The sequence below is a fragment of the Pungitius pungitius genome, chromosome 7 (genome assembly GCF_949316345.1).
Source record: "Pungitius pungitius chromosome 7, fPunPun2.1, whole genome shotgun sequence".
Taxonomy (NCBI): Eukaryota; Metazoa; Chordata; class Actinopteri; order Perciformes; family Gasterosteidae; genus Pungitius; species Pungitius pungitius.
Genome location: NC_084906.1, coordinates 18520488 through 18540503, shown reverse-complemented (window position 1 = coordinate 18540503; position 20016 = coordinate 18520488). Strand labels below are relative to the sequence as shown.

At 47.9% G+C, this 20016-nt stretch overlaps 3 protein-coding genes across 7 annotated transcripts; 1 reads left to right on the top strand and 2 right to left on the bottom strand.

The window, feature by feature from the left end:
- Window positions 1-655: 655 nt before the first annotated feature.
- sec22bb (SEC22 homolog B, vesicle trafficking protein b) lies at window positions 656-4356 on the bottom strand. The gene is made up of 5 exons (XM_037468817.2): window positions 4138-4356; window positions 2668-2777; window positions 2416-2576; window positions 1955-2101; window positions 656-1829 (listed from the first exon to the last, which is right to left on the bottom strand). The coding sequence occupies exons 1-5, from the start codon at window positions 4210-4212 to the stop codon at window positions 1675-1677; spliced, it is 648 nt and encodes a 215-aa protein (XP_037324714.1). The 5' UTR covers window positions 4213-4356; the 3' UTR covers window positions 656-1674.
- Window positions 4357-5956: 1600 nt separating this feature from the next.
- npl (N-acetylneuraminate pyruvate lyase (dihydrodipicolinate synthase)) lies at window positions 5957-11100 on the bottom strand. Of its 3 annotated transcripts, none has more exons than XM_062563297.1 (13): window positions 10974-11100; window positions 9592-9706; window positions 9228-9317; window positions 8877-8950; window positions 8099-8186; window positions 7943-8000; window positions 7746-7821; window positions 7529-7621; window positions 7280-7425; window positions 7106-7152; window positions 6928-7012; window positions 6803-6842; window positions 5957-6701 (listed from the first exon to the last, which is right to left on the bottom strand). In XM_062563297.1, exons 3-13 carry the CDS (start codon window positions 9296-9298, stop codon window positions 6556-6558), a joined length of 924 nt encoding a protein of 307 aa, XP_062419281.1. In that variant the 5' UTR covers window positions 9299-9317; window positions 9592-9706; window positions 10974-11100; the 3' UTR covers window positions 5957-6555. The 3 variants fall into 3 exon arrangements, with proteins under 3 accessions (XP_062419281.1, XP_062419280.1, XP_062419279.1); XM_062563296.1 differs by lacking the exon at window positions 10974-11100 and adding an exon at window positions 10139-10178; XM_062563295.1 differs by lacking the exon at window positions 10974-11100 and adding an exon at window positions 10112-10131.
- On the top strand, window positions 10232-19967 carry edem3 (ER degradation enhancer, mannosidase alpha-like 3). 3 transcript variants are annotated; one of them, XM_037468808.2, is made up of 22 exons: window positions 10232-10637; window positions 11375-11489; window positions 11600-11645; window positions 11762-11862; window positions 12069-12108; window positions 12458-12570; window positions 12914-13067; window positions 13436-13570; window positions 14085-14190; window positions 14325-14422; window positions 14722-14847; window positions 14930-15013; window positions 15228-15311; window positions 15721-15845; window positions 15997-16168; window positions 16269-16414; window positions 16522-16666; window positions 16865-17056; window positions 17136-17301; window positions 17402-17587; window positions 17889-17903; window positions 18781-19967. In XM_037468808.2, coding segments are annotated over exons 1-22 (2727 nt in total). In that variant the 5' UTR covers window positions 10232-10636; the 3' UTR covers window positions 19158-19967. The 3 variants fall into 3 exon arrangements, with proteins under 3 accessions (XP_037324705.2, XP_037324703.2, XP_037324706.2); XM_037468806.2 differs by having other exon boundaries at window positions 17889-17936; XM_037468809.2 differs by lacking the exon at window positions 17889-17903.
- The last annotated feature ends 49 nt before the right edge of the window (window positions 19968-20016 follow it).

Sequence of the window (20016 nt, the reverse complement as noted above, 5' to 3'; positions counted from 1 at the left end):
AAGGAAGCCAGTTTTGTGCAAATGATTTTATTCATGATAGCAGACGGAACAGAAGACGGTGTCCTTTCTTTCCCGTCTCTCTCGCCTTTTCATTGAGTCTACACGCGGACGCTTTATACAAAATGAAGGAAAAAAAAGGACCCGACATTTGTTATTTTGTGTGCCTGGTTACAGAAGGGTGTCACGACGCGGGAGACGCTAAAAGGGGGAGGGGGTTGGGGGGGAGGGGGGGGTGGATGGATGCACTCTGCTGAGGTCAGGGACTGTACCAGGGTTATTGAAGGGGAGGCGGAGGCTGGAGAAACGATGAATAATCTCCAGATCACAATTAAGACACAGTCATTAATAGGCTAAACTCCGCATGGCACATTGCCCTTAGTCAATTGTACACACAGACCTCCTGGTTATGTTTGTCATGTATCCCGTTAGGTGATTAATAACAATAGTCACGATCCGGTTGTTGGGCGTGCTGGCTCACTGCATTGGCTAGAAAACAGGAGCGTAATAAATTGTTCTCTTGGTATGATAAAAGCCACCTTTACTAGCCGCTGTGAACACAAACTCCAGTTGTTGTGTGTGTTTTTTTTTTTTATCTATTTGATTTAAGCGATGAATCATAACATTTAAAAAAAAGGAGCTAAATGTAAAATTCAGAGAGCATCTGTGATTGAGGAATCTGCCCCAACATGGTGACAGCGGAGCGGACGGCAAGCAGCTGACAGCGATGGTAGTGTACACAACAACAACAACAACAACGACCGTGTGGGTGGAGCTAACAGCGTTAACCTGAGGAGGGGGGGGGGGGGGGGGTGCATTATTGGGGATCCTCACACTGGCTGTGTTACAATACATCACACAAAGAGGGAGTGGCAATTAATCATCTGCTCTGAACAACACGGTATATACATTCATATTAATGAACTGAATTTTAAATCTTTAAACTCTCTCTCCCCCCCCCCCCCCCAAAAAAAAAAAAAACTAGACTAGCCTCCTTTCAGCAATAATAAAATCAACATTTTTTTAGACTGCGTAATAGTTTTTCTTTAGTCTCTTAACGGGTCATGGACTTCCCGAAATAGCCAAAGACAAGCTGCAAAATTACACAAAGGGGAATTTGCATTTTTCAAGGCTTATATTCATAATTAAAAATTATTATTTTTTTGCTAAACATTCCACTAAAAGAGAAATATCCCAGCTTTTCTAAACCCTAGTAAATCTTTGCTCCGGCCTGTCTAGCGATCACTACTATGATAATATTATTGAGTGCAGAAACCCCAATCATGTGCTCAGGATAAATAGTTGGGTTTTTTTAAACTTGCTTCTGTAGTTATTAGTCATCGGCATAACTAAATCAGTCCTGTCACGGTACAGTACGCCCCCCCCCCCCCCCATCCACCTACAAAAACAGAGCAATCGACCCACGGACCGACGCAGTCTCCATCCTCCACTCACCTCCAGCTCCAACTGCCATCGCATTGTCGAATCATTGTTACCCACATTACGTAATCATTCATAACCCCGATCGCACGTCCACGGGACGGGCGAGAACCAGCCGGGCGGTGCCGTGTCCGCAAAGTCTCATCAAGAGCAGGTGTGTGCGGCTTTTAGTGTGTGCAGACTCGTCCTCTACCTCGATGCCGCCGCCCCCCCCCCCCTTTTCCCCTATTCTCGGCCTCAGAGCCACCAGAAGCGCACGTAGACGATGAGCATGATGAAGAACACGCCGCCGGCGGCCAGCTTGGCGTAGGTGGAGCGGGTGTTCAGGTACTTGGCGTCCCTCTGGTACTTCTTGGAGAGGCTGGACAAGTTGCTGGCCTTGGAGTCCAGCGCTGCAGAGGAGGAGGAGGAGGAGGAGGAGGAGGAGGAGGAGGAGGAGGAGACAAGAATTCAGACGTGGGGGGTCGGCGCGGACGTGAAGGAGCGGGGAATTTTTTTTTTTTTAAATGCCTCTTACCGGAGAGAGCCTCTCCTCTCTGCAGCACCTCCTCGATGTTGGCCACCATGATCCTCTGGACGTCCTGGAGCTCCGTGTTGATGCTGCCCAGGTTCCTCCTCGCTCGGCTGTCAATGTACGACTTCTTGGTTTTTTGGATGTAGGTGTCTGGGGGGGGGGGGGGAGAAGCAAGAGAAGAAGTTACCGGCACAGCGGACTCGCATTGAGATTTTTTTTATTTTATTTTTTTAGCAGTTGATCAGAGACACAAAAAAAAAGCTTTTTTAAGTTATTGAGGAGCGAAATCTGTCCTTCAGGGTTACTACAAAGTCCCCTTTATTCATGCAGGCCATTTTAACGCTCCATTACAACATGATTATCCCAGCGTCACAACGGGACATCCCCGCCGAGAGCCAACTCTTTGGTGCCACGGACGCGGTGGTTTCCGCCGGGCCGGGCCCCCCCCCCCCCGGGTCGCTTACCGAATTCAATGAAGGAGTACGGCCGGGACACCGTGGGGACCTTCTTCCCGTGCTGCTCATGAAACTCGGCCTGCAGGTCTTCGAGGTAAGCGAAGGCCAGCTTCTTGGCAAAGCTGGCTTCGCACAGCACCAGATAGCACACTCCCTTCTCTATGACATAGCTGCAAGGAGAACATAAGCATTTTGCATGTTAGGAAACCAATGGTCATTTTCTGAATTCACTGTTTGTTGGTTTTTTTCCTTCATACTCACTGAAATGACATGGAACCGGCCTCCAAAGTGCAGCGGGCGGGACTCTGATCGTTGAGTTTCCTGAAGAGCTGCTTGGCTTGACTCTGATACTGCTGAAGGTCCCGACCCAACTGGGCAGACGGAGGACACGAAGCAGATCGGTGACCACGCGAGGAATAGTGTGTGAATTCAAGAAACAAGACTTTTGTAAAAGCACAAGCAAATGTTACTACTGTAGCAGCAGCATAAGAGACGTAAATTAAATGAGCAATAATATGAGTTTCACAAGACAGACAAAAAAAAAAATGAAAAAATGAACCTCCCAACAGACCACATTTCACACTATTTGCAAAAGTGAAGTGTGTTGGAAATAAATAGTTGGCAGAAAGCACGACTGGGACGTGTGATGCTTCAACTGTGACTGAAGAGGCAAATTTCTTTTCTTTTTCTCGTTTTCCCCCCTCCTTTTGTATTTGTGGTCAGAATTTGTGCGGCATCAATTTCCCCGCGTGTGGTTGGCTCAAGCAAGTGACCGATTGTTCACAGCACCGGTGCAGCATCACAGACCCACGTACCATGTGGAGGCACAGAGCAGGAGACAAAAAAAACGAACCTTTTCACTTCCCTTCAGGAGAGCGAGCGAGAGAGCGAAGGGAAAGACGTTAGACTCCTGGCACGTCATGCTCCAACAACTTAACAAATGTCACAACGCCAAACATTCTGACATCTCTCATATGTTAAGTTCATGTTTGGGATGTTTTGTGGTAGTTGTCTGAAAGGGTTCGGGACATGATGCAATCAAACACAGGGGACATTGCGTCGGAGCCACTCTGCGACTGGGACAATCTGATACTAAACATGTCAGCAGGTCATCTTTAAACACAAATAAATAAACCAAATGTCCTTAAAACAGAGACATTGACGTTTACCGAGCAGGTCATTTTACAGTCGATAAACACACCAGCGCCATCTGGCGGATGGCAGAAGTAAAGGCAACACCGTTTCTACGTAATGTCAAAAATACAAATTTCAACAGTTTCTGGAGAGTTACGTGATCAGTTGAATTCAAAATATACATTTATTGACCCGCGTTTTATAAAAATGTACTACTGGGAAAATATGTTCAACCGAGCTCACTTAAAATTTGATCAAAACTGAAAGAGAGCACGTTAAGGCAAATCCCTCCTCGCATCTACATAGGCGCGCGTCCGAGGACCTCAGCCGGACAACCTGCGGGGGGAAGTTCTAGAAGCAACATCTGGATTAACGCGGGGGGGGGGGGCAGAAGCAGAAACGCAGTGACGGGCCCGCAGCGGCCACGTTAGCTAACGTGTCAGTCCGGCATTTGTTACACCTGGAAGAGGCGTTCACGGGCCGAGATAACAGCAAACAAGACTAGCGCGCGCATACGCGCACACGCGCGCGCATACACGCGCGCGCGTACACACACACACACAGACACACACACACACACAAAGGTGCTATTTTAACCTGCTCGTCCTCCTGCATTGAGGCGGCCAGCGGAAGGCCGTCGGCCAGCCGAGCGATCATCGTCAGCAGCACCATGTCTCCTCTCTCTCGACCCGGTGGACGTCACGGCGAAAAGCGAAGCGTCCGACGACGGGGCCGTTGAACTGACAACACCGCAGTGGGCTTGACGCGCTGAGCTGGCCGGAAACGCCGGAGCTTTGTGTGCGACGGCTAAATGTTTCCGGCCTCTCGCCGTGCTTCGTCCGCAGTAAGAGTCGTTCCGTCTAGCGCCAACTCGCCTGTTCGTGTTGACGTACTTTGTTTAATGTGTTTGATGTCGTGCTGTATTTCTGTATTATATATCATTATTATCAAGTTTATTTAGATAGGGACAGATACAAATAACATAGATACAACTTTAATAGTCATCTGATGTGAGTATCATAGTGTTTTTAGCTAAAGCTAATTTACGACACTTGTCCCTAGTAGGGCTTTTTGATAAAAAATAAATAATAAAAATACAGTTTTAACATTAACATTTAAAAAAAAGAAAATATTATCGCCCCATTACTTAGAGTGATCATTTTAAACGTTGAATAAATAAATACGTGGTTTGAGCTCCATTTCTCCATCCTTTGAAGATGACAGGTGCGACTTCAAAGCACCAGGAGGAGGAAAGCTAATAAATGGACGAATAAATGAACTGCAATTATTACTTACTGACCACTGAATTAATTTTCACGGTTATATTAAGATTTGAACTAATTAAAAATTTAAAAAATACCGCTGGTTAGACCCGATTTCCTAATATGCTTATGCTTTTGAATGCAATAAGTTCGATAATGATAAAGATTATTCAGGATTTAATTATTTCTAGCAGTGTTCTAATATTTGTCTGTGCATATTTTTCACAAAATGTGCCGTGTGACATCGAGAAAGTCTCAAAATTCCAAGATATAAGCCAATTATTCCCCCCCTTTCATCCTTTTCCAAGAAGTCCATACAAAGATGACAAAATCATCTCTTGAATGTGGTTTTTCGTATAAATGATGCCATCTCCACAAGACGGGACACGCTGCTTGACTTGAATCATTGTGTCAGTGTTAAGTCACCTTTCCACTTCTATTCTGCTAACCGTACAGAATGAGATCACTCTTACTCATCGAATCCTTTATTTGTCCCTCGCCCATGGGGCATTCAAACCTTAAAATGAGTCAATTCATCTAGCTGTGAGTACAAAGTACATACAGTGGAGGGCGGTATTGGTCACTTTTTGGGGACAAGCCTCTGGGAGACAAGCCTTTCCCATTTACTCATGGTATGGAATCTACTACACGTCGCATTCCTAATCCGTCACACATCTCATCCTTATCAGTCACCAGCCCGTCCACAGCCTCTCAGTCCTATCATCCGTGGGCGAGACAGGTGTTGTGTCCCCAGGGAGCCGCCGTGACGGTCTGCAGGCCCCCCCCCCGTCGAGTGACCCCCGCCGACCCCACCAGCCTATCTGCCACACAGCACGTCTGCTGCCTGTCCGCCATCGAACCGAGGCGAGAGGCGGCATCGGCTGAGAGAGAAAACCAGTCCCTTTTTGCAAGACAGTATAGAAGACATGAAGGCTGTGTGAGAAGACATGGCATCAGTCCTATACCTGTGTTTAAAGTTAACTTCTGGTGAGGAGAATCATTCCACCAATGAGCTTGGTCAAGAACCGGCTGAATTTAATGACGATGTGTAGGCTCATGTCATCATTAAAGGAACAGGACAGGACTTTGTCAAAAGGATTTCTTGGCCCATCAGCTTAAGCAACCAAATGTAAACAGCAAAAAACAAAGCCACAACAGATTAAACATTTAATAAGATGTAAACAATAAACAGGAGAAACAACACATAGATCAACACAATAATTTGTAAGAAATGAGTGACAATACCACACAGAAGTAATTAATTATACAGAAAGTCTCCCTTTTTAAAGAGTATCCATTTACTGACAAATAATATGAATTCAAAACTGTGTTTAATGCTCCCTTCGAATAACCACAATGTTGTATTCCCTTTCGCGGAGTGTTTTTTTTCTTTTGTAAACAACGTTCATTTCAACTTCCCGTATGATTCAAACAGCAGTTTTTTTTTCATAACTGTGCTTTTTAGTAGAAAAGTAGAAAAATAATTTCATTTCACTGCAGGGAAACGTTCTACTGACCTGAAACACCAAAACGACGAAGAAACATTTCACTGGGTTAGTTATTTTTACATTAAGAAAATCTTGATATTATAGATTTGGATAAAATTCCTGACATTATTTGTCAAAAATCTCATATTTTTCCCCCCCATCCCATCAAGGGTGAGACACACACATCTCATTACACAACAGGGTTGGATTGAAGGTGTAAAACGTGCCGTGTCGAGTTATTCTGGGATTTTAACAATCCAGTCACATCAACAGTCGTTAAAAATCTGGCAGTATTTCTTCGCGATGAGCTGAGCGTCAGCTGAAGGACACGCCGTCACAGGGAGTCGGGGGGGCCCGAGGCTCAAGCCCGACAGCTCATTCATCAGCTGCTTGTTCACTCCCACATCGAAGCCTGTCAATCACAATACGGCAGATTAAAATATATACTAGAGAGAGAGAGAGAGAGAGAGAGTTTAGAGCACAGGATAATTAAAAGAAAAAAACGTAAATTACCGAGTTTCATGGCATAGCTGAGGAGCTCTTGCATCTTGAACTACCAAAATAAAAATCAAAGATGTCAGCAATATAAATAAATGTTTAAAAAAAAAAAAAACCAGAGGAATTGGGATGGACGGCACCTGTATCTCCCTGGCTCCGTCAACGTGGCCTTCCTTGAACGCTGACATGAGCGCGTTGACATGACAACCCGCATAGTTGTAAGTGCTGCAGACATATAAAACAAAGCGCGTGATGAATAACCCGTGAAGCAGAGCGTACGGGAAGAGATGAAGGGCTACGCGGGGATCCCACACAGACCTCCCGACTGCTCCGTCGGCCCCCACGACGAGACCTGCAAGCAGTTGCTACGGGAGGAGAAGGAAACTTTGTTTTAAGCCGGCTCCGAGGTTAGAGGTCAGAGTCGTGAAAAAAAAACACCTCGCGAGGCAAGCAGCTGTGGATGGTGGAGGAGGAAGAGGAGGAAGAGCTGACCTCGTCCACGCCGTACAGGAAGGACCAGTGAGGCGGACTGCTGCTGATGCACCGGCCCAAGTCCATCAGGTCGAGCCCGCTGAACTTCACACCTCTGAAGGAGGGGATGAGCTCTTCAATGCCTTCCAACACATCTCTCACTGACACTGGAGGGAGAGAGAGAGAAAGAAAAAGAAAAAAATCACAGTCGCTCTGGTTTTTAAATGCAAGCAGCAAAAAAAAGAAAAATCCATAATTGGTGGCACTTACCATTAACACCGGTGACGGCTGGAATGTGGTAATAAAAGAAAGGCAGCGCTGGGGCGGCCGAAGCCACTTCCTGGAGGAATGACCTCAGCGCGGCTGCAGCAGAACCACGCGGAGAGAGAGAGAGAGAAGCGTTCAAAAAGTGGTGAAACGTGGTTCCGTAGTGAGCAAAACGTTAAAAAGGCGGCGTGGAATAGATCCATTTAAAAGCAGAGCATACCTGCAGTTCTGGGCTTGAAGAAGAACGGGGCCATGGCCGAGATGGCGTCAGCGCCGACCTCGGCTGCGTGCGCCGCCTGGAGGGAACATCGACAGATAGGGGAATTTGAAGCCACCGCTATGGAGGAGATTATGTTTGGGGGGGGTCGTATAATGTTTCCATCACTAGATCCATCGCGTAGATGAAAAGCGACTCACCAGCTCCTTGGCTTCTTTGAGACTCAGGCAGCCGACGTGAACAATCACCTGATCTAATCTGTCGAGACACGGACGCAAAAGGGATTTCGTTGAGACTCAAAACACATCCCTAGACAGAGCCCCCTCCCCACCCCCCCCTTCAGCGGGATGACTTACTTGCCCTTGGCTTTTTGGCACCACTCCTCAGCCAGGAGCTTCCTCTCGGCAACACTGAGAGACATGCTCTCCCCCGTGGTCCCGTTCACTGAGAGCGAGCGCAGACATGTCTCATTTACATTTTTTCACATAATAATAACAGAATATACATTTTTGAAGGCAAGTGAAGAGAACAAGCTGTGTGTGTGTGTGTGTGTGTGTGTGTGTTCAATTAGTGCAGTGATGCAGACACAGGAGAGTGAGATGCAAGAACTAAGGGAAACCGATTGACGCGCAGGAAGCACTGATTGGTTTTGATGAAAGGAGAGCGAAGGGCAGGCTTGATATCTGGTGGTTATTGGTGAACAGATAAATGCTTCGGTTTAGTTCACTGCAGGGCAACAAGTTCACAAAATCAGTTTGAAAAGGTAAAAGGTCTCATGTAGGTTTTGTACGTACCTCTGGACCTTAGCTCTTAATCTGCTATGCAAGCGTTTTAGAGAAAAATAGTTTTTTCGTGGACGAATCACACACTATGAAGCAATGTTTTCTCTGGTATTAGGAAAAGGAAAACAATCATTGGTGGTTAAATAATAGTTACAGTGTAAAATCGTGAAAAAGTAATTGAAACGTAACGGCTTAAGGTATTTTCTTAGCTTGCGGAGTAGATGTAATCCCAAAATAAGCACGGACTGATAAGGGTTTGGTACCAGCTCCTTTGTGACTACATGAGAGGTCAACATGGTGACCAGAGGACAGACATACGTTCAGAGCAAAAAATCCACCTTCAAAAACTTACCAAATATGCCATTAACACCTTGCTTCTCTGTCAAGTAGTCAATATAAGGTCCAATCTTCTCTAGGTTGACTTCACTGTTTTGAGGAAAATGTAGTTCTACACATTTTGCAAAACAATACGAAACGTGCAAAAGGAAAAGCAGATCTACAGCATCAGGGGGCTCAATTTGTGTCGTAAATTAGCTGTAGCTAAAAACACTATGATACTCACATCAGATGACTGTTAAAGTTTTATCTATGTTATTTGTATCTGCCCCTATCTAAATAAACTTGATAATAATAACACACATGGCTTGTGACAGACTGATGTAAAACTCCAGAGAAGGGGAAGGGGTTTTTAATGGCTTCTTACCCTTGTGAGGTGAATGGAGTGAACGTGGCTGCAATCAGGCCGGTCAGCTTATTTTCAGCGGAAGGAGCCATGACTGATAACTGATTTTTGCTAAATGAAAAAAAAAAAAAAAAAAGAAGACCGGTCACGGGTTAGAAAGAAAAGCCCAGAGACAGAAAAAGAGTACAAAACGAAACATTAGGAGCAAAATAAATGGGAAAATGGAATAACTAACAAGGTAAAAAAAAGAGGCTGACATAAAGAAAAAAAGAAAAAATAAAGAAAAAAAGACACATACGGATACACTGTATGTCAAGCAAATAAAACATAGGCTTACAGATTATTAAAACATGTGAAAGACGGTGTTAATGTCGCGATTACTTACGTGTTTTCCTTCTGGACGTTGTGGAAGTCAATTTTATTTCGGGGTTGACTAACGGTGGTTACTGGAGATAGCCGTAACTGTTGACACCCTCTTAAAAGCAGTCTGTGGTCGGTACCTGTCACATGTAGAGATCAGATCACGTGTCACCGCAAAGCTTGATGGGACATGCAGTTAAAGGATGGGGAGGGGGGGGGGAAAGCACGAAAATACGACAAGTTAAACATGAATTTGAAGCAAATGCAACTCAGACACCCTCTACAGTTCTCTTAGTATCTTTCTTAAAAAGTAAATATTAAGCTTTGTCAAGTTAGTAATAGTTAAACGCGTTCCAAATGTAACGTTAATCCTTCAAGTACGCGGAGTCGGAGTTGTTGAATAAGAAATGAAAGGCACAGATTACAAGACTTTTGTTTTCCCGAGTAGAGACTTTCAGGTAACAAGTGCCACTTGTTTCACTTATTAAAAATGCAGGCTGGCCTTGGGGTGATGTGTACTTGTGCCTGATAGTGAGGATGTTTACGTTTTAGGAGTTATGTCTATAAATCACCGCGAATGAAGGCTTTCCTCTTCGGGAAAAGCTTTCCTGACAAGCTCAACTCAGGGCGTAAACGCGAACGGGTACCAGGAAGCGGATGTTGTTGACGTTTTCATCGCAACGACTTCCGGTATTATAAGGCTTGCTAGCTTGGCGAAACAGCAGCTTACGGCAAAATGGGCCACTTTATAACACCAAGTATCACAGAGTAAATGGCACCGGTCTGCTCAGCTGCTCAACAATGGACGCGGATTTAGTCGATTGTCTTGTGTTATTAATCCGCCCGATCGGCGTGTCCTGCTACTTAGTCCGGCCGGCTAACTGGTTTAATAAAACCCCGACAAGTGTTCGGCTAACTGGCGACAGGGACATGTCATGAGGAGATAATATCTAACTTATTTCCCCAAAAGGTTTCACAGGTTGACACATTGATCACGGGAGGCAGTATGAACAGGAACTTCCAGGAGCTTTTGGATTTTTTCGTGGTCTAATTGGCTTCAGATTGTGTGGAGTAAGTAAACTATTTGTGGATTAGGATTTTAATCAATTGAGACTCGGATTTATACATCGGCCTTTCCTGCTGCTGTTTACAGTGAGCGCTTTACTGTGATAATGTGTCGTGATACCCGAAAATGGCTCGATTTGTTTCTGATCGCTTGCAATCTACATCTAAGAAACGCTTAAATTGTAATTTGCATCATTGAATTGCGGGATTTATTAGATTTTTCGTTTTTGACTTGACGTCAGAGTTCACACGTAACGTTATCCTCGTGGATGTCAACGTGTCACACCTGCGTGTACGGTGTGTCCGGGTCACCTTTCGGATAAACAGGTGTGAGTGACTCACCAACTGCGCACTGCAAAGCAATGCCTGGCCCCTCTCTATCAGTCACACGTCGATAACTCCACTTTTTTTAGTTTTTTTTTAAATAACAACATTCCTAGAAACTATGGCATCCCCGTTTTGGCGTCGCAGTGTTTGCACATTGAACTTTTAGTCGGTCCTTGACTCCCGAGTCGCGTTGTTTGGCGTTTGCTGAGAATCTGATGGCGTGTAAGTGGCCTGAGGGTCCTCGACCGGCTCCACCCCGTGTTAACGAACGAGTGGCACGCGACGTGCTTTGACGTGATCTCCGGGGTGTAACATCGATGGAGCGGCGTAGGTTTGCGTTGCTGGCTATTTGGAGCCCTTTGGTCGGCTCAGTGGTGTTTGCTCCGGGACTGACCGTCTAGTTTTATGTGCATTAGTGCGACCGTGGCCCACATCCACAATGGCCGGCGTGCTGTTCTCCTCGCTGATGCTGCTCGCGGCGCTGTGCGGCCTCGGGCAGCCCATGTCACGGGAGGAGAAGACCAAGTTGAGGTGAGTTGGAACGAAAAAAAACTACACGGCTCCCTCGGAAAGGGAGGATCAAAACAGAACATGTTCCCAACGCTGACTTTTTGTGTCATTCCCCCCCCCTCGCAATGAAGGAACCAAGTGGTTGAGATGTTTGACCATGCATATCAGAATTATATGGTAAGTTATCTTTGTTGTTTCGCTGCAGCTTTGCATGTCTAATCAGAAAAATGAAAGAAGTGTATGCCAAAGCGTGGTCTTTGAAGTGTGTGTGTGTGTGTGTGTTTGTTTCCCAGGACCATGCATACCCAGCAGATGAGCTGATGCCCCTGACGTGCAGAGGAAGGGTTCGTGGGCTTGAACCCAGCCGAGGTGACGTAGACGACGCTCTGGGGAAGTGAGTAGAACTCTGACTTTTGTCCCTTGAGATTTAACGGATGACACACACACACACATTAACACGCCTGGTTGAACAATTGCCAGACGACGAGGGGGCAGAGAAATTGAACACTTTGCCGAATAACCGTTGTGTTGAATCATGTATATATGGAATATAATTACGTAAATCATTGCTTTAAAAAAACATGTCTCTCTGTCTTATAGGTTCTCTTTGACCCTCATAGACACACTGGATACTCTGGTGGTGGGTATTGGTGTGGTTGTCTTACAGAGTTAATTTGTGTTGTTATTTTGAGGCTGTTTTTAGGATTATTCTATTATATACACTGCTGTTATATAATATGATTTAATATAATTGAATATAGATGAATAGGACAGAACATTACAAAGGTTTTCATGGCATCGTATTCTATAGGAGGGATAATTATCTGTACTTCTTGACAGAATTTAGAGTGAAATGCCAATATTTTCTAAATAAAAAATGAACTGGTCATCTGAAGAATGTCTTCAGTTCCTCAGTCCACTTTTAAGCCATGAAACTACCCGCTAATCAAACCTGATCTTTACAGCCATCTCTTACTTCTCGTTGGCAGCTGTTGAACAAGACAACGGAGTTTGACGTCGCCGTGAGAAGAGTAATGACGGACGTGAGGCTGGACAACGACATCGTGGTGTCTGTCTTCGAGACCAACATACGGGTCCTCGGGTGAGCTCCCATTAGACGATCCACACTTATGAACTTTTAAGATATGACGCATCGAGTCCACCTTCTGACAGGGAGCAAACGAAACAGCTGTCCATCAACACGCAATTGGTGAGAAATCCCTGGATGCTGCTGTGCTTTGTTCCTAACGTGTGTGTGTGTGTGTGTGTGTGTGTGTGTGTGTGTGTGTGTGTGTGTGTGTGTGTGTGTGTGTGTGTGTGTGTGTGTGTGTGTGTGTGTGTGTGTGTGTGTGTGTGTGTGTGTGTGTGTGTGTGTGTGTGTGTGTGTGTGTGTGTGTGTGTGTGTGTGTGTGTGTGTGTGTGTGTGTGTGTGTGTGTGTTTTCAGAGGTCTGTTGGGGGGGCATTCCATGGCTGTGATGCTGAGAGACGGAGGTCAGCACATGCAGTGGTACCAGGATGAGCTCCTGCATATGGCCAAAGACCTGGGCCTCCGACTGCTGCCAGCCTTCAACACCAGTAGCGGCCTTCCTTACCCCAGGGTGAGACCCAAATACCCAAATCCTGCTCATCGATAACCGAAACGCACCCACGTGCACTGTGGTCTTTGTCGGGTGGGGATGCAAAGCAGAAACATCTAACGCACACTTGTTTGGTCTTGTTGACAAAGCAGTCACATATTTTTTTTTATGATGACATGTTAGTCTGATTGAAAAAAACTCTTCATGCTGAGCTACAAAGATAATTAGTTTTGTTCAGTCATTCACACGTTTGCAGTGCTGCGATATGTCAAATTGACATTTGTAACCTCTGTTATCGTGGCTACGTACTTCCTGGCCGCTTTTGAGCACGTATTTTTGTGTCTGACCCATTTTTTTTTTTTTTTGCACATTCTTCTTCCATGTGACAGGTTAACCTGAAGTTCGGCGTCCGGGGTCCCGAGACGAGAACGGGCACAGAAACCGACACCTGCACCGCGTGTGCGGGGACCATGATCCTGGAGTTTGCTGCCTTAAGTCGCTTCACTGGCGATCCCGTGTTTGAGGTATCGGATGCCGAGATCCGCCTTCTCCGCACACATGGCCGTAGCGTGTCATTATAGTGACTCAGCCGTGAGCTGGTTGAACAGACGTGCTTCAGCCCCAGACGGCCGCACCTTGTTTATCCCTGTTACACTCTGTCTGTTTGGTTGGTTTCTTTTCGAGATCGGGTTGCAGACGCCCTCTTGTCTGATGTGCAATGCTGCGTGTGACCCGTCTCTTCTTGGCTGATGTGCATCCCACGAAAAAATTGACCCAGCTGAATGTTGTCTTCAATGTAAAGAGAATAAAACATTAATTAATGGGAGCCTGAAGCTGCAGCGGGGTCTGATATTTTACCCCCTGTGCGCTGCTATTAGAGTCTCCCCTTACACTGGCGGCAGTAAACTGCTGACCATGCACTCAGTCCATCACTGGAATCTCTCCCGCGGTCGACGGCTCCTGCGGATTGATTTGAAACCTTTTTTTTATATATATATATATTTATTTTTTAATCAATATATACACTCTTCTTCACAGGCCCATGCCCGGAGAGCTCTGGACTTCCTGTGGGAGAAAAGACAGAGACACAGCAATTTGGTGGGAACGACCATCAACATCCACTCTGGAGAGTGGGTTCGCAGGGGTGAGATACAGAAGGGGGCTGTGCGGGGGGACGGGGGGGGACGTGGGGTCACGGAGGTTTGGCCGCTAAACCCCGGAGCGTCACCTCACTCCTCTTGTCTCCTAAAAGCGTGTTGGTTGATTGTGTCGCCCCAGACAGCGGAGTGGGAGCGGGAATCGACTCGTACTATGAATACCTGCTGAAGGCTTACATCCTCCTGGGAGATGACCTGTTCCTGCAGCGGTTCAATATTGTGAGGACACACACACACACACACACACACTTATTTGTAATTTGAGGCCTCTCCATCTGCATAACAGCATCTCTCCATGGCATCGCCAACATATACGTCATTATATCTCAGACCTTTATGCTCATGGACTTTAGGATACTATTTGTTTCTCCAACCCAGAAGTAAAGAAAAAAATACTCTAATCCTGTTTTACTTCCTCAGGCCTCGCCTTTTATCCATCTATTTTTTTTAAAAATATATCACAAGGCACCACGCAACTGCTATCATAATCCTCCTTCCACTCTGCATGTCCCGTTTAGCACTATGCATCTATAATGAAGTACATAAGCCAGCCTCCACTGCTGCTGGACGTCCACATCCACAAACCTCTGCTTCCCGCTCGCACCTGGATGGACTCTCTGCTGGCCTTCTTCCCTGGACTGCAGGTCAGATTGGATCGATTTGACTGCAAAAGGCTTCGTCTCGTGCTGTTGCGGTAACGCTGTCCGTCCTGCGCGTGTCCCACAGGTGCTGAAGGGAGACATCCGTCCCGCCATCGAGACCCATGAGATGTTGTACCAAGTCACGAAGAAGCACAACTTCCTCCCGGAGGTAATCCGTCGCTTTAAATACCCCTCAGGGGCTTTCACTGCTCCATTTAGAATGAATGTGGATCAATTCTGTATTTCTGTAGGACTTGTGTCGTAAAGCGTGAACATGCTGGCATTTCACTCGACTCGGGTTACAGCGTAGCGCCGTCTGCCTGTTCCAATTGCAAAGCGCCGCATGGTGCGCTGACCCCTTCATCCTTCCCCCCCTCCCCCAGGCCTTCACCACTGATTTCAGGGTACACTGGGCCCAACATCCGCTGAGGCCTGAGTTTGCAGAGAGCACCTATTTCCTTTACAAGGTACTATATCAAGGGCACCTGACACACTGCGGAGGCTCTCTTTCCACTTGCCACTGTGCAGATTTCCTGCAAATGTTCTTTTAATCAGGAATCCGGAAACGTTTATTGCCATTATATGTTAGACATATTTGGAATTTGACTTGGCGGTTGGTGCATGAAGGAAGACAGTACAATAATGACGTAGTGCAGCAATAAGATAAAATAAAATACAAGTAGCATAAAATATATGCTCTGGGTTAGTACGCTAAAGCTATGGGTTAGTAAGTAAGAAGAAATAAAGATAAAAATAAAGATAAAATTAGTAACTTGCAATTACCAATCTTCCTCTTTTGCAGTTTTATGAGCGGGCTCCTTTGTGCCGCCTTTGACCTCGGTCATGCTCACCCCGCTGTCCTCTGTCCCTCCCCAGGCGACAGGCGACCCGTACTACCTGGAGGCCGGTCGCACCATCCTGGACAACCTCAACCGCTTTGCTCGTGTTCCCTGCGGCTTCGCCGCCATGAAGGACGTGCGCACGGGGAGCCACGAGGACAGGTGAGGATGCATTGACTGTGTGAAGTATTTGTTGATGAATATTTCATTTATTCCTTTTTTCAAGCGGGAAACTTCCACAATAAGCTGACAGCCCTTCGTGATTATCTGATAAACACGCCATAAGGTGACACCCCCGCTCTCTCCTGAAAAGAATGGACTCGTTCTTCCTCGCCGAGATGTTCAAGTACCTGTTCCTGCTGTTTGCCGACGCCGAGGATCTGACGTTCGACGTGGAGGACTACATCTTCACAACCGAGGCCCACCTGCTGCCGCTGTCCCTCTCCACCGCCCCCCACTCATCGTCCGTCCCCTCGAACAAAACGGTGATCAAACACCTTCAGGATTCAGATCCATAGATGGATCCATGCGGGTAGGCCTCCCAGTTGCTAACATAATCTCTGAAATTCTCCCCGGTTGCTCCAGTCCAAGGAGGAGCTGGACGACTCGAACTTCGATTGGACCTGCCCAAACACCCGCCTCCTGTTTCCCGACCCGGCCTTCCCCCGCAAGCTGAGAGACCCGATCCGCAGCGCTGTGGACAAGAGCTGCCCCCGGCCCTCTCCTTACCGGTACGGGCTCAAGCTGGGTGTGACCCATCTATTTCCCCCCCCCCCAACTGCTGTGCCTCTTTCATGTCTTTGACCCCCCCCCCTCTCCCTCACTCCTCCTCTCGCAGGGAGCCCGGGATGGGCCATCCTCCACTGAGGGCTCAGGACTTCATGGCAAACAACCCGGAACACCTGGAGCTGCTGAGGAGGATGGGTGTCAGTCTCATCCACCTCAAAGATGGCCGGGTGCAGCTGGTCCAGCACGCGACCCAGGTGACCTGTTGAACAACACGGATCAGCACACGCGTGTTCTTGCACACAGAATCCAGAGCTGGAAGGATTCCATTCAGTTCTAGAGACGGGAATAATGCAGCTCTGTGGGCTTTTTTTTTTTTTTTTTTTTAAATGTGAAGATTTTTTTTTTTTCTTCTCGCTCTCCTCCTCGCCCCCCCCCCCCCCCCCCCCCCACAGGCGGTGAGCGCGGTGGCGGCGGAGGACGGCGTGCGTTTCATGCAGGAGATGATGGAGCTGTCCAGCCAGCAGCAGAAAGAGCAGCTGCCCCCCCGAGCCATTCAGATCGTCTCCCACCCGTTCTTTGGCAGGGTCGTTCTGACCGCCGGCCCGGCTCAGTTTGGCCTGGACCTGTCCAAAAGTTCCACAGGGGTGAGTTTCTGTTTTTTTTTTTTTGTAGCTTGGTCCAAGCTGCCCGGGTCTCAAACGTGTGTGTGTGTGTGTGTTGCAGGTCCGAGGCTTCGCGACCGTGGCCGAACCCTACAGCGGCTGCAGCGAGATCACCAACGCCGAGTACGTCCGGGGCCACATCGCTCTGCTTCAGCGGGGCCAGTGCATGTTCGCCGAGAAGGCCCGGCACATCCAGAAGGCCGGCGCCATCGGAGGCATCGTCATCGGTGAGAGCGAGGCGGAGGAGGCACGCCGCACCTGAGTGACCTTTAACGGCGGTCGCCAGAATCTAATCTAGAACCTTTTCTTCTAAACGTCTTCTTGCAGACGACAACGAGGGCAGCAGCAGCGACACGGCGCCCCTGTTCCAGATGGCGGGAGACGGCCGCAGCACGGACGACATCCCCATGCCCCTCCTCTTCCTCTTCCACAAGGAGGGCAACATCCTGTTGGAGGCGCTGAAGGAGTACAGGGAGGTGGAGGTGCTGCTGAGCGACAAGGCCCGCGACAGAGGTGTGAAACTGCGCCCCCCTGCACGTTAGGTCTTGATCTCGGTGTGCGTGTGCGTGCGTGTGCGTGCGTGTGCTTATCACTCATCGCTCTCCACCGGCCGAGCCTCGTTATGTGTCGGGATTAAAGATGAGAACGCGTGGTGGAGATTTTGCACACTTCTCATGGTTGCATCCTCATTCTTCTCCTCATTTGCCAAATCCCTCTGTTCCGGGTGGCGGAGTGTAACGATGCTTCTCGTCTATTTCTCGGTTTTCTCTTTTCTTTCCTTTTTTTCACAACCCTCTCCCTTCTGGATGAGCAGCCGCCATATTCAAAGGTAAACCTCTTCCTGGCAGCGTGATTGAGGGCTGTGAGTATCCTTTTTTTTTCTTCTTTCGACATCTGGTATCTTCATTCTGCATCCTTCCCCCTCGCCTTTTATCTCTTTTTCTACAGTCATGGTTTCATCGCTGCATCCCTTCCTCTCGCTCTGCCCTCTAACCACAGGATTCTGTGTTTGTTAGTGCAGTCACAGTCTTGTCATTTCTGATTTTCCCTCCTTAGAGCTTTAGATATGGCCGCTTTTTAAGCCGATAGTTACACATGGCGGGGCAAAACTGGGGTGGGAGGGGAGGCCATGGAGGGCTCACATTGATTTCCCCGGAAGAAAGTTGTCACAATTTGTGTTTGGTCAGCTTTTGTGTTTAAAATCCTATTATTTTAAACACAAAGGCCACCGGGGCAAAAAAATGGCCAGATGCCCCGTGCCTCTCTGACCTCATGACCCCCGCATGATAAAAAAAAAAGCACAGACTCGTTCCACAACACACGTACAATCTGCACTTAAAGAAGCGACTGCATTTTTAGAAACAGATTCACACTTCTTCTTGTTCTTCCGCCTTCTTTTTTTTTTTTTTCTTTGCTAAAGTCACAGTTCAGCTTCCTGCCAGATTTTCTTCTCCCAGTTGCCTCTGCTAGGTTGTGCGTCTCTGTGTGAAAGGCTTCATCCTGTGGGCAACATGACTCACCATCCGCATCGTGCCGCTATAGTCAACAGCCTCACAAGGAAAACGGTTCTATTTTTGACTGCGAATGGCTGCCAGAGGGGGGGGGGGGGGGAAATGTTGGATGGATTACCGATGGGGGGGGGGGGAGGACAACGACGACAAGAGGTTTGTGCGCGCCGACGTCTCACACTCTTTGTCTCCTGTCAGGTGTGGACGAACCACAAGCGGAGGGAGACTGCCTAACCGAGGCAACGACTCCCACCTCCTTCGAGCCAATCGGCCAATCGCAAGCGAGCACGTCGGAGGGAGACCGGCTCACCCAATCGCAGCAGGGCGCCGGTGCCGTTGAGGAAGACGTGAGTCCCGCGGAGGAAGTCCGACCGCCGCCGGAGGAGGAGGAGGCGGCGGAGGACGTGACGTCACCGGATGAGGATTTGGCTCCGCCCAAAGAGGAGAGAGACTCCGAGGACGGGGAAGGGCCCGAGGGCGGCGAGGACTCAGGCAGCCGGCAGGTGGACGAGCTGCTGGCGGACTGGCGGGAGGACTTGGAGGCCTTCCAGCAGATGGAGAAGGACGAGCTCTGACAGCCGCCGGGGCGGTTTGATCCCGCCGTTAAGGGGGGGTGGGGTGGGGCGCCTGGAGGGGACGTGTCTCCACGAGTCCCACCCCCCCCAGCGTCGATCCGGTTGAGCTGACGGAGAAGATGTCCCACGTGACTGTCTGTTCTCACGCTCTCTGTCGATGGTGTCATGGTGCCAAGGCCGCCCACATCCTGTGTCTCCGGGTCACATGGGACCCGCTAGTTTAGGAATGCGAGACCCGGGGGGGGGTGGTTCTCGCGTCGCCATCCAAGCCGTCTCCGTCTGACTCAAATGAATGCCGGTCCAACAACTAATAATTAACCCATAGACCAATTCATTTTTATTTTAAAATGTGCTGATTGTGTGCGATGATACGGTGTCGGGCCTTTTATCGTGTGTCCACGTTGATGTTGATGTGACATTGAATAAGCTGCAGGGTGTTTTCCTTTTCTTTTTTTTTTTTGATGGCTTAATGATTGCAGAGGCTCGACACCATACTGGACGTGTCTCTGGAGGACATCTGAAATCATCTTGTCGTGGTGTAAATACGTGTCGGTCAGGGTGTAGCGACTGAAACGGTATTCGCGGCGGTTCTCTCCACAAACAACAACAACAACAACAACAACAATAATAATATCAACGGCCTCTGGATCACACCGAGCAGACACACCCTCGGCGGCGCGGCGGGAGAGATTACACACCCACGAGCCGCCACGAGGGGGCGCTCCGACATCTGTCTGATTTGGAGGGAGCCAAAAATAAAGCAATGAATTGACATGATGAAATTAAATAAAAATGAAGAGGGGAAATTGGGCGGACTGGCTAGATTATTTGAGTTCATGCTATTTTAACAGCGAGCTTT

Coding starts and splice junctions, on each gene's coding strand:
- edem3 (XM_037468806.2), top strand. Junction 12,571..12,913: donor ACCAACATACGGGTCCTCGG/GTGAGCTCCCAT, acceptor GTGTGTTTTCAG/AGGTCTGTTGGGGGGGCATT. Junction 17,937..18,780: donor TGGCAGCGTGATTGAGGGCT/GTGAGTATCCTT, acceptor GTCTCCTGTCAG/GTGTGGACGAACCACAAGCG.
- sec22bb (XM_037468817.2), bottom strand. CDS start 4,212: ATGGTGCTGCTGACGATGATCGCTCGGCTGGCCGACGGCCTTCCGCTG. Junction 2,577..2,667: donor GCCGGTTCCATGTCATTTCA/GTGAGTATGAAG, acceptor TTCTCCTTGCAG/CTATGTCATAGAGAAGGGAG. Junction 2,102..2,415: donor GTACTCCTTCATTGAATTCG/GTAAGCGACCCG, acceptor CCCCCCCCCCAG/ACACCTACATCCAAAAAACC.
- npl (XM_062563297.1), bottom strand. CDS start 9,298: ATGGCTCCTTCCGCTGAAAATAAGCTGACCGGCCTGATTGCAGCCACG. Junction 7,153..7,279: donor TCCTGTACGGCGTGGACGAG/GTCAGCTCTTCC, acceptor CTCCTCCCGTAG/CAACTGCTTGCAGGTCTCGT. Junction 6,843..6,927: donor ACGGAGCCAGGGAGATACAG/GTGCCGTCCATC, acceptor TTATTTTGGTAG/TTCAAGATGCAAGAGCTCCT.